General features: G+C 39.2%; 2 protein-coding genes across 6 annotated transcripts; one reads left to right on the top strand and one right to left on the bottom strand.

Annotated features, from left to right (window-relative positions):
* The first annotated feature begins 1,248 nt into the window (after nucleotides 1-1,248).
* LOC131234494 (peroxidase 5-like) lies at nucleotides 1,249-4,009 on the top strand. Its single transcript, XM_058231416.1, has 4 exons — nucleotides 1,249-1,510; nucleotides 2,199-2,390; nucleotides 2,474-2,642; nucleotides 3,036-4,009. The coding sequence occupies exons 1-4, from the start codon at nucleotides 1,298-1,300 to the stop codon at nucleotides 3,452-3,454; spliced, it is 993 nt and encodes a 330-aa protein (XP_058087399.1). The 5' UTR covers nucleotides 1,249-1,297; the 3' UTR covers nucleotides 3,455-4,009.
* Nucleotides 4,010-4,216: 207 nt separating this feature from the next.
* On the bottom strand, nucleotides 4,217-8,501 carry LOC131234495 (uncharacterized). Of its 5 annotated transcripts, none has more exons than XM_058231418.1 (6): nucleotides 8,243-8,501; nucleotides 6,883-7,119; nucleotides 6,392-6,532; nucleotides 5,248-5,367; nucleotides 4,990-5,085; nucleotides 4,217-4,446 (listed from the first exon to the last, which is right to left on the bottom strand). In XM_058231418.1, the coding sequence occupies exons 2-6, from the start codon at nucleotides 7,099-7,101 to the stop codon at nucleotides 4,339-4,341; spliced, it is 684 nt and encodes a 227-aa protein (XP_058087401.1). In that variant the 5' UTR covers nucleotides 7,102-7,119; nucleotides 8,243-8,501; the 3' UTR covers nucleotides 4,217-4,338. The 5 variants fall into 5 exon arrangements, with proteins under 5 accessions (XP_058087401.1, XP_058087400.1, XP_058087402.1 ...); XM_058231417.1 differs by having other exon boundaries at nucleotides 6,883-7,129; nucleotides 8,251-8,501; XM_058231419.1 differs by having other exon boundaries at nucleotides 6,883-7,122; nucleotides 8,251-8,501.
* Nucleotides 8,502-15,404: the final 6,903 nt, after the last annotated feature.

Genomic DNA, 15,404 nt, shown 5'->3' with positions numbered 1-15,404 from the left:
AAAGATAAGAACAAAGAACAAAACTTCAATGTTTAGGGTTTTCTTTGTAAAATCATTATACTTAGGTGCATGATTCAAGCAATTCTCTGCCCTTCTTTCTTCAAAGGATTATGTTGCTTGGCATGTTTCTCCTAATGATAATAGGATCATCGTTGCTATTATGGCAAATTAGAAACTGGCAATGCGGTGTTCAACTGCGACTAGTAAGAAGCAATTACATGCTTGAAGGGCTGCAGCCAGTAGGAAGCTATTGCGTGCTTGAAGGGCTGTCCGATTTTCTTAATTTCCACCCTCTCTGCAGTGGATAACAGCAGGTGGAATGATGGTTGTTGATTTTTGGATTTAAAATAGTATTTGCTGTGCAGTTGGAAGGGACTTTTTAGATAATTCTACTGCAATAAGAAAGATGCGAGAAATGAGAAAAGAACAAATAATTTCTTTTGATGGCTTAAGCAAAGACAAAGTCGTTTGCCCATTCAAATCTGCAACCTATCACAGTCATGTAACCATGCAGAGCTATTAAAAACATTAATTATGGATGACTGCAAATGGGGCTAACTGGCAAGAATGTGTCCCGCTGGCTCGCACATGACTGATCCATTTCGATGCAATTCCTGAAAAATAGCCAGACCCACTCGTCTGATGGGCCCCACGTCTATGTTGCGTGTGGACCACTGATCACTAATTTAATTCATCCAATTTCATTGCCCATGACCCAGCGTATTAGCCTTATTTTGAGGACGACGTCTACATGTGGGGGCTACCTGATGAACCACATGGATCTTGCATTTGTGCAGATTTGGCACGTGTGAGCCACAAATACACTCGCACAATCGTGTAATTGGATTCTTGATCAAGTGATCAAACTGCTATGAGCCATACTTGTTAGGCCTGGGACCCTTTCTAACCTCACATATGGCCACCAACACCTTGTTTTTTCCTAAATAAATATTGCAGAAGTGAATGGCAAGGAATCTGCATGTGGGGTTTGTGGTGGCCTATTCACTGGAGGGTTGGGTTACCATACTAGGATGGGTCCCACATTAATTAGCAATGTGGAACAAGAAATCAATTGAAACACTTCTCAGAAACTTCTCAATGACATAAACCATTCGACCAATCTCATGCCATTTCTATTCAAAATCTGTTGGGTATATACGAAATAGCCTATTCTATCTTGGTTTAGAAGATTTATTTATTTATTTTTAAAAAAAATTATGAATGATCGAAGAAACATATATATAGCTCTTACAAGAGCAAGGAATTCATTGAGTTCTCTAGTCCTCAGAAATCTCTAATGAAGGGTTTTGCAGTTTTATGTTTCATTGGCTTGGTATTGGTGATCCTAGCCGTCCCGGCCGTAGGAGATGGTCTACGGTATGATTACTATTGTGAGACATGTCCTAAAGCAGAGGTGATTATTTCCAAGATGATGGACAATTTCGTTCAATGTGACACAGGCGTGCCGGCCAGAATAATAAGGATGCATTTCCATGATTGTTTTGTAAGGGTATGTCTGCATGCATGCATTCTCAAACTACACCGTAGGGTGCATTTGGATGCAGTATTGAATTGAATTGCAATTTAGTATGATTAAGTAGAAATAATAGAATTTAAATTTCCTTTGGGCCCGTTTGGGTGCTAATTAAGAATGAGTTCGCCTCATTTTAGTTAATCCTAATTATGTATTAGAAATCATGATTGTTGGTATAGAGATTATTTGAAATACTTCCAAAACAACAAATTATCTCCAATGCATAATCACTATTCACTAAACTGAGATGAACTCATTTTTAAGTGGCACCCAAAGAGGCCTTTAGCATTGAATATTCATATTGAGGTCCTGGGTCCAAATTGCAACTACATTACTTTCAAGTTGGACCGGAAAGGTACATACTGCAATTTTCAAGGGTGGCTGCTTCATTATGAATAGTAGGAAACATCGTAACGTTTTGTCATTTCGGGTGCGTTTGGTTGCACCCAATATCAATAAATTACATGATTAATGGGTCTAATTTGGTGCAAAAGTTCATGATATTTCACAAAATTTGGTGCAACCAAACACACCCTTCGTCTTTGATTTAAAGAAAATGTTAGTGATCCAATATGCTCATACATCGGACGCAGCATTAGTGTAATGCATGACGAACACGGTTTCATGACAACATGACAAAGAGATCTACATGTCCTTAATGCAGGGGTGTGATGCATCAATACTCTTAAATTCAACTGCACACAATCAAGCAGAGAGAGATGCACCGGCGAACAATCCAAGCCTCAAAGGTTTTGATCTGATCGATCAAATTAAAGAAGCCTTGGAATATCACTGCTCTGGGGTCGTGTCGTGTGCGGACATAATCGCATATGCAGCTAGAGATAGTGTTGAAAAGGTAATGTACACATAAGCCATGAAAACACACAGCTATGGATGTCAATGACATAGGTTTTCTTTGTTTTGGTGATCATTGATTAGTCTGGTAAATTTGGACGTTACGCGGTCCGTGGAGGACGGAAAGACGGTAGGATCTCTCGAGCCTCGGAAGTTATCACCAACCTCCCGACCCCTAACTTCGATGCTAATGCTCTCATACAACGATTTGCAAGCAAGGGCTTGTCACTTGACGATATGGTCACCCTCTCAGGTACTCCATAATGGTTGGACCCCACATCTAATTGAATGCAGATGTTATTATTCATTTAAAACATTAAAAAATATGTGTTTGGATGCTCAATTTGAATAAATTGCAATAATGCAAGTCAATGAGTGGAAATCACCAGCCTCAAATAGCAATTCTGATGATCTCAATTCACACTTGAAAACAGAGAGAATTATAACCAGGGTTTGTCGTTATTAAGGATTAGAGTGAACCCATCTCTGTTTTTGTCATTTCTTCTTATATTCAATTGAATTATTGCAATTCAGGTCAATCAAACACCCAAAGGGTCTACCCTTTAGCTTCCATTGCAATGAAAATGTATCTTCTTCTTCTTCTTCTTCTTCTTCTTCTTCTTCTTCTTCTTTTTTTTGTGTGTAGGAGCGCATTCCATTGGAGTCTCTCATTGTTCGTCGCTCCTTGGGAGGCATAGGAACTTCAACAAAACTGGCTTACCCGACCCAACTCTCAACTTCCATCTGGCACAAAAGTTGAGATCAAAGTGCCCCAGTGGGAGTAAGGTGGACCCCACCATTGTCATGGACACATCTACGCCAACCATCATGGACAACAAATATTATGAGGGTGTGTTGGAAAACAAAGGGTTGTTCACTTCTGACCATACATTACTCACTAATAAATTAACAAAGAAACAAGTGGTAGACAGTGCAGCTCAACCATCAGCTTGGGAGAAGAAGTTTGTTAAGGCAATGATCAAGATGGGAGAGATAGAAGTACTAACAGGGCAGAAAGGAGAAATAAGAAGGAAATGTAGTTTTGTAAATGAAAAGAAGGGATGAGATTTTCAAAAAGGAAGGTAAATGGTCCAATAGAAGTGCTCTACATTTATTAATATCTATGTTGATGTTTTAACAAAAAGTGGGGGCCAGGTCATTTTTTTCTCATGTAAACATAGAGTGCATTGGAAATTGAAATAAATGGAATGATGATTGGTGGTACTTACTGCATTTCTAACCATGGATTCTATGATTAACAATTAAAATGATTTCATGGTGATGGGCCAGATTAAGGTCTCATCCTGGTTGGCCTAATTATCAAAAGGATATTAAATGTGGGCTCAGGCCTGGCTCATTGGTTAATCAGGTTCTAAATTCAGGTTGTGACTGGCAACAGTCATAAATGGGCCTGGACTCAAGATCAGGCTGTGCGTTGATGGAAGAGGTCATCAAAGCGAGCTGGTTCTGATCCATACAAAAATGAAATTCAAGGCCCAGCACAAACTTCCGGGCCGTAATGGTTCAGGCCTGTAAGAGTGAAAACCATTTACTTCCTAAAACTTTCTGTTTCCCTGAATCTTAAAAAGGATCGCAAAAAAAAAGAAGAAGAAGAAGAAAGATACGTAGTGAAAGAGATTTTGTCTATGGTGTTTGGGTACTGGGAAAGTTATTACGAAGGATCTAGTTTTTGTGTTTGGATGCTGGGAGAGTCTCTCTCTCTCTCTCTCTCTCTCTCTCTCTCTCTCTCTATCTCTTGTACCGACCATAGTTCTTGGGTCTGCATTTTTTTCATCAAAAAAATACTATGTAACCAAGTCTCATGAGTGGAGAATAGCATAACCCAGTTGCAATAACCATCTAAATTTCATGTCCAACTTTTATTGCAATCTATACAATGAATAGGCTAATAGACAACATAACAAGTTTAACATACTTTAGTGGTAAGCTTAGGTCACTTTCTTTGGTGCCCTCCTCTTAACCAGTTTGTATCTCACCATTCTAGCAATCTTATAGAACCAAAACGTGCTCACCAACTGCAATCCCAGTGCCATTGCCTGAAAAAGGTCACACGAAACCATTGATTTCATTTGAAAAAGAAAAAAAAAAAAACTAATTTTACATTTTGCAGGAATATGTACTGATCTCCACTCCCAGCTCAAGACCATTTTAAAAATGTTTGTGACTCTTCCACCATACATATGTTACTCTTCCACTGTACGTAAGTTATAGTTGTACCTTGTATGGCAATCCTGATCATCCAAATGACGGACCCGATTGTGAAGCATAACCCAAAAATCAAACTGAGCAGATAGGAACCATGTGAATTCACCCATTGAATTTGGGCCACTTGCTATTTTACTTTTCAGGATCCATTTGATAGAACCACCAATTGGATGACTAAGATTGCTACATCGGTTTGATTTTTAAGTACACATCATCAACAATTTGCAACATGAAATTGATTTTCTGGGTAGCCGGACATGTGAACCACATGTAAAAAGGATGAGCCACTGCTGCTTTGAAAATGTTGATGAACTATCGATTCCTTTCCATGTTGAGGTATTTTAATAGCAAGAAAGTGAATGAAAGCATGTTACCTTTATAAGCAGTGGGTTATCGGCTGTCAAAGTCACATATGTGAGATACGGTCCGCCAACCATCCTTGCCAGTGTGAATATGACTGCAAATGCAATCTGAATAAACCAAAGACAAGGAAAGTCAAATAATGAAATATAGGGAAAAAATCGACAGATCTGACACAGAATATTTATGTAAAACGAGGCAATGCCTGTACTTTGATCTAAAATCATGATTAAGGAAGAAGCTATTCATAACAATGCTATCATCAAACTCACATCAGCTGCCAAATTAAGGTCAGTGTCCCTATAACCAAGTTCTTTTAGAAGCTCCCTCATGTGAAGGAAAGGGCTAGAGATCTCTGTTATCCACAACGCCGCAACCATCTCTGACCCACACTATACAAAGAAAGTTATATAGAGTTATTTGGGCAGATAATAATTAATATACACACCTACTATACTTTTGGAAAGCATTTGTGAATCTCTAGTGTCACCATGAATCATTGCAAGTATAGAACAGTACTAAACAGAATTATGGCCTTTTCAAGTTACGGATAATTTGCATTATAGACAACCTATTGGAGAAAAATAAGCATGAGTGATATTTTTTAAGACAGAAATATGTTGCAATATGCTTGTTGGGTGTCTTGATTAGGTACCATATTCAGATATCACTCTATCAATACCATCAGTTGAAATGATTAAATAGAGAGAATATTTATGAGCACTTGTTGCATAAGGTACTTGCAGAATAGTTTCCAAAAAAAATTCCTACGAGAGAACAAGCTTCCTAGTTTCAATTTCTCATTCTATTCCCGTTAAATCCTTGTAAACTATTTTTCAAGAAATTCATCGTATTCATAGTGATTATTTTGGTTCATGCCTAGGATTCAATGACAAGGTTTTTATGCCTCTAAACCATCTTAGTCAACTCGAAATCAATCAATTACTTGGAAGTCTTACTTTTCAAGTATAAAAGCTTGTGATAGTATCTGACTTATTGAGTTCATATGTGCTCATTTTCTCTACTGCTTACTTGGTTTTTTTTTTTTTTTTTGGCTGGAAACTTTGTTATGGCCTTTACTCGAGCCAAGTCCCAGACGAGTCAAGTTGATTTGGTGAGTTCACTCAGTCGAATTTTTAGTTACTCGCGGATCCAGCCATTCTAAGTCTCGAACATATTTGACAGACCAAGACATCAAAATAAGAGTGAAATTTATGGTCATATGCTGTTGTTTTGTTATGTGATTCGAAGAAATCATTCACAATAATACTCTAACAGAGACAATCTGTAGTGGTAATGAGAATGAAGGATTATTAGAATTTAAGTACATCTGCAACTTTGCATCTTCAGTAATACATGTAAGAAGATGGTATCAATTACTTGTTGCATGGTCTACATGTAAATCAATGCACTTACCATTTCATATGCAAGGCCCGCACCAATACCGACAATGCTGACCAGATGATGAATTGAATTATCTAGACTAACATGGTTATCAAAGAAGCAACATATCAAATCATAAATGAGATATGCAACGGTCACTGCCAAAGTCTCCATCTGCAAATTTAAGAGAACAAACATGTCAAGAAGTAGGTCAAACAAATACATTTTTGGAATGAGAGAATGATAAAGAAGGCAATGGGTTGCCTTGATCATCTAAGCGTTCTCATAAATAGGATACGTAGTGTAGAATTTAAAATGCATGTTTTTAGTTCCCACAAACAAACAAGACATATGAATGGTTGCCTGAGTATGATCTTTCCAACTTCATATTCTACGATCAAACACTTCCAAAACTTAATTAAAAAAAAATAAAATCAAATTGAGGTACTGAAAATTTAGGATACCTGTCTCAGAGAGAGAGAGAGAGAGAGAGAGAGAGAGAGAGAGAGAGAGAGAGAGAGTACCTGCTGAGGAGAAGATTTGGAACCCAAAGGACAAACAGGACACTTCCAATCTTCTACAGAAAGAGAAGCTAAATAAACAGCCAATGATGCATGGATCGTAGACACGGTACGGTTGCAAAAATCAAAAGAGCGCTTCGGGAGTATGCTTCTAACAAACATGAAAGTTGTGGTCCAGCAAAGAACTCCCAAAATGACCCATTTCACGATGTACTCCTCCATCTACTTCTTGTCCAATGTCTGCTTTGAACTGACAGAAGCAACATTTAATGAAATATCCATCGTAAATTGAGTAAAAGCGCATGAAAATTCAATCCTGTCCCAAAGAATCCACACAACAATATTCAAGTTTTTATGAATCAATAGATAAACTTGGATGTAATTCCAAGAAACCCAAATACATTTCTTATTTATAGAATTGCAAGAGCAAAGGCACAGAAAGTACGTGAATCTCCTATTAAATATAGACAACTAGAAAATAACTCCTTTGACAATACAAAGTGTGGAGATCTGCAGAAGTAAATAATCATGAGAAACGAAACCATGAGCAAAATTCAAAACTTTTGAACTCAAAATGAACAGAAAGGCTAAAAACCAAACTTCCAATTGTCTTCCATTTATGAAATTCGAATGTTTTGAGATTCAAATAACCCTCCAAAAAAAGTGTAAAACACTAAAATTTCTGACAAAATTCAAGCAGACTCACCTGCAAAATTTAAACTTTATATTATCAAAATGAACAGAAACAGAAAAGAAACTGAATCTCCAACCATAGTTAAGCAGATCAACTTGCAAAATTCAACATTTTAAAGACTCCAATGAACAGAAAGACCCACTTGCAAAATTCAAAATTTTTGAGAATCGAGTATTTTGAGATTCGAACAACCCCCAGCACCCCCCCCCACCAAAAAAAAAAAAAAAAGAAAAAAAGAAAAGAAAAAGGGTCAAAACAACTAAAATTTCCAAGTAGATTCAAGCAGACCCACCTACAAATTTCAAACTCTATATGAATCTAAATGAACAGAAACACAGGAACGACTAAATCTCCAATCACATTCAAGCAGACCAACTAGCGAAATCCAAATTTTTTTGGGACTCCAAAAACAGAAACACAATCCCAAAAAAAAAAAAAAAAACCCACCTGCAAAATTCAAACTTTTTGAGATTCAAACTAACATAAATAAACACAAAAGCAACTAAACTTCCAACCATATTCAATCAGTCTAACTAGTAAAATTCAAATCCTTTGAGACTCCGAAGAATAGAATTACAATCCAAACAAGACCCACTTGCAAAATTCGAACATTTTGATATTCAAATGAACAAAAAACTAAACTGAATCTCCAACCATATACAAGAAGACCCACTTACAAATTCAAACCTTTTGAGGTTTACCTCAATTGCCAGCCATATTTTGAAAAGTAACAAAATTAGGAAAGCCCAGAAAGAGAACTACTTTCTAGAATTCGAAGCTTAAAACCAGCAATTTCAATTAAAAAAAACAGATGGATATCACCAAAGTTGTTTGGTATCTATAAATTCTTTCAAGTGCGTTTAGGTGAGGTAGGTCAGAGGCATCTCTCTCGCAGATTCTCTCTCTCTCTCTCTCTCTCTCTCTCTCTCTATGGAATGAAAAACAACATATTTGAAATTGGTGACCCTTCTAAAATGATTGCTTTGTCGCTGCGACCGTTTGAAACCGACATGGCTGGCGGACCCAACTGTGAGGCGCGAACGAGAGAAAGTCCATGCCTATGTAGAGACCCTGCCCTCCACACGCAGGCACGTGTGCCAATACTGGAAACGTGTGAGAGATCTGATCTTTCCATGGTGGCTTGGGACACACTAGGTGAGATGCAGTGTACTAAACAAACAGACCGTTAAAACGAACTTTTTGGACGTGGGGGCACAGGAAGTTCCTGTAGTCGGAATCTGTGTGGGGCCCACAAAGATTCCCGTGAAAAATCCACTCGGTCCATCAATTTTGAAAGATCATTATAGTAATCGAATCTAAAAATCAGGCAGATCCAAAACTCCTTTGGGCCACACCACACGAAACAGAAGGGATGGAACGGCCACCATTGGAAACTTTGTGGGGACTGCAGATGTTTTGTATCAGGATGATATTTGTTCCTACAGTTTATCTGAGTGTTAATAACCCTATGAATGGTTTGGATAGTATATAAATGTCATGGTCGACTCCAGGATGGTTTCAATGCTGGAAACTCCCACTCTTTCATACGGTGTGGCCTACATAAGTTTTGGATATGCTCGATTTTTAGACTCCCCGTAGTATTGTGGTCCTGAAATCTGATGGACGGAGTGGATTTATTACAGGCATCTCTTTGGGTCCCACACAGCTTCCAAACACAGGAACTTTATGTGCCCGGGCACGGATTGACGATTATGTGTTACTTAGGTAAGTGGGTATTACCCTTACTGTGGGCTCACCCTGATGATGTGTTGTATATACACACTGTACATACGTTTTTCTAACACTTAACTAGGGTATTGCTTTATTATTATTATTATTATTATTATTATAATATATGAGTGATCTAATGGACATGTCCGAGTTTTATTGAGTAATAAAATTTTTAAATATTACTTTTTATTTTGTGGATCTAAAAGTAATTTTATGAGTCTAGGGCCCGCTTGGGAGCATGGATTTGGAACCCTTGAATTTGAAATCCCCCTATTTTGTTCGGCACCCTAGATTCGGAATCAACTTTAATCCAAAAGTAGTTATGCATGGAATATTTACGGGCCTAATTTTAATTACTGAATCAACTTTAATATCTCTAATTAGTAAATGTATATAATGATTAATATAATAGTTGAAATACATGTCTCAATGACTAATCAACGATTTTTAACTGTTGATTTATATAGACAATGTTTGGACAATTCTGATCACCATGTTAAAGTAATGATAGTGATGCAATTGATAATCGCCAAGTAGAATAATAGTATGGTGATATACATGTTACAGGTGCTACCCTTGGAAAGATTTTAGATATAATCCAAACTCTTACCATTGATTTCAAACTCCCCTGGATTTGAAACCCACATTTACTTTACGATGCCAAACAACCAGGGTCCCCTAAATCCATGGTACCAAACTATTAAAGTTTTGCTTACTTAAATAAGAGGGTGATCTTTTTCATTATTATTTCACCCTTTTTCTTGTGTCATTACAGTTACAGTACATATTCCCACAAATTAAGTAGATACAAATCTTAGGTGGACCATACCAAAGAGAATACTTGTGATTGAATGCACATTGTTAAAGACTTTCTAAGGCCCACCTTTATGTTTATTTGCCATTAAACCTGTTTGATAAAGTCAACTAGACCAGGATGAAGGTAAAATACATGGATGAGCTTGATCCAAAAGTTGTGGCTCAAGAAAAGCTTTTAAACACCCAGATCCATTGCCCAACTGGCAGACTGAGTGGAGATACCTCGTTTCAACACCTGAGGCCTTGGCATCGATGCCTAGCGGGGTGGCTAACATGGAGTGTGTGTATTGACATGGGTGTGTACTGACAAACTAACTAAAAAAAAAGAAGGAAGCTTTTAATAGTCATTCACTACTTTTTCCAAAGGTGTGGTCCACCTGAGATTTGCATCTGCTTAATTTTTAATATCATATTCTAAAATGAACTGGAAAAACGGATGGACGGTCTCGATATACAACATATTCATCAAGGTGAGCCCCACATAGTAAAGGTAACACCCATTAAGGTGGTACCCAGGTAACACCTAATTCGCTCCCACGTGAATCCGGATCACTTGCAAAGCATGTCCCACCGTGAACATATCTATCCAACATCAGGCTATTCCACCCCTCCGTCGGTCCATACGCGTGTAGTGGATATCTCCCATCCTTGCTTTATCTTTATTTTATAACCGTCCATCTTTCCCATATACGTGAGGCCCACTTGGGGATCAGTGGGACCCATGGGTTGGTAATCTAAACCATTGGTCCGTCGCACGATATCCTGGATGAATCATGGGTCAAAAATCTCTTATACTGTAAGATCCTAGACACCGATATTTGAACTATTTTCTATTGAATATGGACCATTGCTATAGACCACACGCCAAGTTAGATGATTTTTATTTTTTTTAATTGGCACTGTACATCTGGGCCCACAAATACTCCATCATTGTTGCTGAAATCCCGCCTATGCAAACGGACAAGCCATCTATTTTCAGGGAGTGAGTACTGTGGAGGGCGCGGATTAGGTGAGGTAGGAGGACAGGTTAGTGGGTGAGGCCCTGATCGTGGGCCCTCCTTGATTTATGTATCATATATCCACTCCGTCCATCTTCTTTAACAGATAATTTTAGGTCATGATCCCAAAAATTAAGCACATCTAAAAATCATTTGGACCACACCATAAGAAAACAATAGTGGTTGAACGCTTAATATTAAAAACTTCCCAGGGCCGACTGTATGCTTATTTGCCATCCAACCAGTTGATGAGGTCACACAGACCTGGATGAAGTTAAAATACAAATAGCAGCTATATCCAAACCTTATGTAGCTCTTGAAAAGCTTCTAATGGTGGGAATTCAATCCCTACCGTATGATCCACCTCAGATTTGCATCTACCTTATGTTTTGGGACCATGCCGAAAAATGAGCTACCAAAACGGATGGACGGCATGGATATACAATAAATGCATCGAGGTGGGCCCCACAGTGAGTCTCAACCACTAAGATGTTACCTTGCCTCACCTAAACCGCGACAACCGTGGAACTCACTGTATTTAAGTCATAAAGTGTGAATTAATGATTCGGGTACGGTTAGGTTCTTAACCGTCCAATAAATGTTACATGGTTTACACATGGCACGTACGCAATTTCCAAGTGCCTGACTACACAACTGTCATACTCTCATGGAGTATCAAAGGTTTTCTCCTTACAGAGGAGCGGATTAGGTGCGGCCCCAGGCCTCACCTGAGACGGTGCGGCACTTGCCGTGGGGCCTACCTTGATGCATTTATTCTACATCCACGCCGTTCATCCGAATTTTCAGATCATTTTAGAGGATGACACGAAAAATGAAGTAGATCCAAAAGTTAGATGGACCATTCCGTTGGAAACAGTAGTGATTGAACGCCCTACCGTTAAAAACTTCCTAAGGCCCACCATAATGTTTCCTTAATGTTTATTTGCCATCTAACTTGTTGATAAGGTCTCGTAAATCTGGGCGAAGGGAGCAAAAAAATAAAAATAAAAATAAAAAATCTCAGCTTTATCCAAAACTTTTGTGGCCCATTAATGGACAATCACCACTGTTTCCTATGGTTTGGTCCACCCTAGAACCTGATCTTCTTCAATTTTCATGCTCTACAATAAGCTAAAAAAACAGATGGACGGCGTGGATATAGAATACATACATCAAGGTAGCCCCAACGGTAAGGGCCACACCGTCTTGGGTGAGGCTGGGGCCGCACCCCATTCTTACCCGTTCGGGTTTCGACGTGGGGCCAGCTCAGTGTCACAAACCATTGACGTGATGGGCCTGCCGAGGATGGCCCATGCACCAATATCATCTAAGATCCTATCTATGTATGGTCAGGATTCATTCAACCTAGGAGATTTGGTTTATGGGCCATCTACAACGGGCCGATGACATCTACCATTTTGGTGATTGGATCACTTAACCATATGCCCCACTTGCTCAAACTGGCATTCGTTTGCCACACATGATGATAAGAGATGCCCATCTACGAAACCCTTATAAGTGGGCCTCCAATGGGGTTGTTGTCATCTAGACCGTTCATTTGGTGCCCCCTCACCTTGGATATCTCATTACCTTTAAACCATTTGAAACAAAGGATTAAATGTTATTTAATTCCATTAGGTGGATTCATACCATCATTGTACAATGAATATGTTTCAAAATACCATCCTACTTTCACCCTCCAGTCCTACTTTGGGATCAGATTCTTCCTTCAATACGCACCCAGATCCATAGCTCAACTGGCATACTGAGCGTAGATACCTCCTTTCAACACTTGAGGTCTTGGTATCGATCCATAGCGGGGTAACTAATCATGTCTAAAGGACGCACATAAATGTATAAAACACATGTGGGCCTACGTATGCTATGAATTTCAAAATTCTCCGGTCGGGCACCGGACCGTACCGGTTTTGTTAAACAAAAGGGAAATGGGGTAAATCTAAAGTATTTTTCATTTTCATTATCTTTTTATACCATCGGATAGAGTTGATCCGAGTCGAGCCATTTGTCGAACCGAGTTGAGTTGAGCTTTGGCCAGCTCAAACTCGGCTCAAACTCAATTTCGAGCTCTAAAATCCATCTCGACTCAAATCGAAGTCAACTTTGAATCGAGCCAAATTGAGCTTTTTCAAGCTGAGTCGAGCTAGTTAACTGAGCTGGCTTGATTCATGTACACCCCTAATTGTACCAAATACAATTCCATGATACAGAATCTCACGTTTCAAGCATGCTAAAAACCTTACCCATTAAATTCTGCTAAGCGTCTTGCCGCGCATAGCTTGCAAATGGCCCATAAGGGTGTGTTTGATTTTCCAAGCATTTGGTAAATACACAGCAAGTGAGTAATAATGATTTCTCTGGGTAATTACAACGTTTTTATCAATGCTTGAATTGACATTTTGAGCTCTAAACTTGAGGAGACTGTGAAATATATGTGGGGCTCACCATCATGCATGTGTCTTATCCACATCGTCCATCTGTTATGCTAGTTGAATTCAGGACTTGACAAAAAAAATGAGGCTGATACAAAGCTCAAGTGGGCCACACCACAAGATTTAGGGAATCGAACATCCACCATTAAAAATATATCGGTCGAACATCCACCGTTTCCTTTAGTGTGGGCCACCTGTGTGTTGGATCAGGCTCATTTTTTGGCTCATGCCTTAAAATGTTACACTAAAATTGATGGACGATTCAGATATATCATATATATCATGGTGGGGCCCAAAAATTTAAACCAATCTTTTTGACTTCGTTTTCAAGATAGAAATCCAAGTACATTTTCAAACAGGTGAAGTAGTAATAATTACTATTTCCCATTTTCAAAATTCAAAATTTTTTTTACCATATTTTCAAACGCCAAGTGAAATTTATATTGTACCTAGGGGTGTACATCGAGTCGAATCGAGTTGAGCACACCCTAGCTCGAACTCGGCTCGGCTCGATGACCAAGCCATTATCTTCAACTCGACTGGACTTGGTCAGTAGATCGGACCAGTTCGAGCCAAGTTTGAACTCTAACTTTCGAGCTGAGTTCGAACTCTAGCTTTCGAGCCAAGTTCAAGTTCGACTTTTCGAGTAGAACCGTTGTCGCGGGTGGCAGGATGAGCAGAGAGAGAGGCGGAGTTGCCGGCTCGCTACTGGTCGGGCAGGAGGAGCAGAGAGAGGGAGGCAGAGCCACTGCTGGTTGGGCATGAGACCGGGACGAGGAGAGAGAGAGAGAGAGAGAGAGGGGGGTTAAAGAGCTAGGGTCGGGCGCCAAGCAAGTTTTTTCAAACAAAAGGGAAATGAGGTAAATCTAGAGTTTTTCTTTTCTTTTTTTTTTTTTCCTCTTTTTATATCATCTGATTGAGTTGATCCGAGTCGAGCCGAGTTCGAGCCATATATTGAACCGAGTCGAGTCGAGCTCGGGCCAACTCGAACTCGGCTCGTACTCAGTCGAGCTCTAAAAACCAACTCGACTCGGATCGAACTCAGCTTCGAATCGAGCCAAATTGAGCTTTTTTGAGCCGAGTCGAGCGAGTTGACCGAGCTGGCTCGGTTCGTGTAGACCCCTAATTGGACCAAATACAATTCCATGACATGGAATCTCACGTTCCCAAGCATGCCAAAAACCTTACCCATTAAATTCTGCTTATCGTCTCACCGACAGCTTGGAAATAGCCCTTCAATGAGCTATGAGTTGGACAAAAAAGAAAAGTCTCTGTGGGTGTCTTGTGCTTAGATCCTCGTCTGTAACGATAGATGACCAGACTGTCTTTATCTTTCGTTGATCGGCCTATGTTAGTCGACAGATAATTGAATAGACGACCAACCTGAAGGTTCTCAGTCTCATGATTTTTCTTGATTTTTAAAGTCAAAAGTAATTAGTTTGAATGGAGCTGCATTTGGCTTTGGCAGGTAGGTACAGATCATGCACATATGATTGAATTTGAGCGAAATAGTAAGTGAAGTTATTACATGTGTTGCATATGTCACCTTGACTTGGGCACTATATTCGAGTACTTTTCAAATCTGGGAAGTGGGACTATATATGGGTAGGTAATCTAAGCCATTGGTCCGTCGAACGCTACCGTGGATGAATCATGCGTCAAAAATCTCTTATACTGTTTGGTCCACCTAAGATTTGGATGTGCCTCATTTCATTTTTTGGCTCAAGCCTTAAAATGAGCCGACAAAATGGATAGACAGTGTTGATAAAATACATACATCAAGGTCATGGTGGGGCCTACAGAGCTTTGACGTACACCAACTAACTAGGTGGTGTT

This window comes from Magnolia sinica, chromosome 19, assembly GCF_029962835.1.
Source record: "Magnolia sinica isolate HGM2019 chromosome 19, MsV1, whole genome shotgun sequence".
Classification (NCBI taxonomy): domain Eukaryota; kingdom Viridiplantae; phylum Streptophyta; class Magnoliopsida; order Magnoliales; family Magnoliaceae; genus Magnolia; species Magnolia sinica.
The sequence above is the reverse complement of the archived record's forward strand: the minus strand, read 5'-3'. Positions and strand labels throughout refer to the sequence as shown.

Coding starts and splice junctions, on each gene's coding strand:
- LOC131234494 (XM_058231416.1), top strand. CDS start 1,298: ATGAAGGGTTTTGCAGTTTTATGTTTCATTGGCTTGGTATTGGTGATC. Junction 1,511..2,198: donor TCCATGATTGTTTTGTAAGG/GTATGTCTGCAT, acceptor TCCTTAATGCAG/GGGTGTGATGCATCAATACT. Junction 2,643..3,035: donor CGATATGGTCACCCTCTCAG/GTACTCCATAAT, acceptor TTTTGTGTGTAG/GAGCGCATTCCATTGGAGTC.
- LOC131234495 (XM_058231418.1), bottom strand. CDS start 7,101: ATGGAGGAGTACATCGTGAAATGGGTCATTTTGGGAGTTCTTTGCTGG. Junction 5,086..5,247: donor ACCTTAATTTGGCAGCTGAT/GTGAGTTTGATG, acceptor TGGTTTATTCAG/ATTGCATTTGCAGTCATATT. Junction 4,447..4,989: donor ATAACCCACTGCTTATAAAG/GTAACATGCTTT, acceptor GACCTTTTTCAG/GCAATGGCACTGGGATTGCA.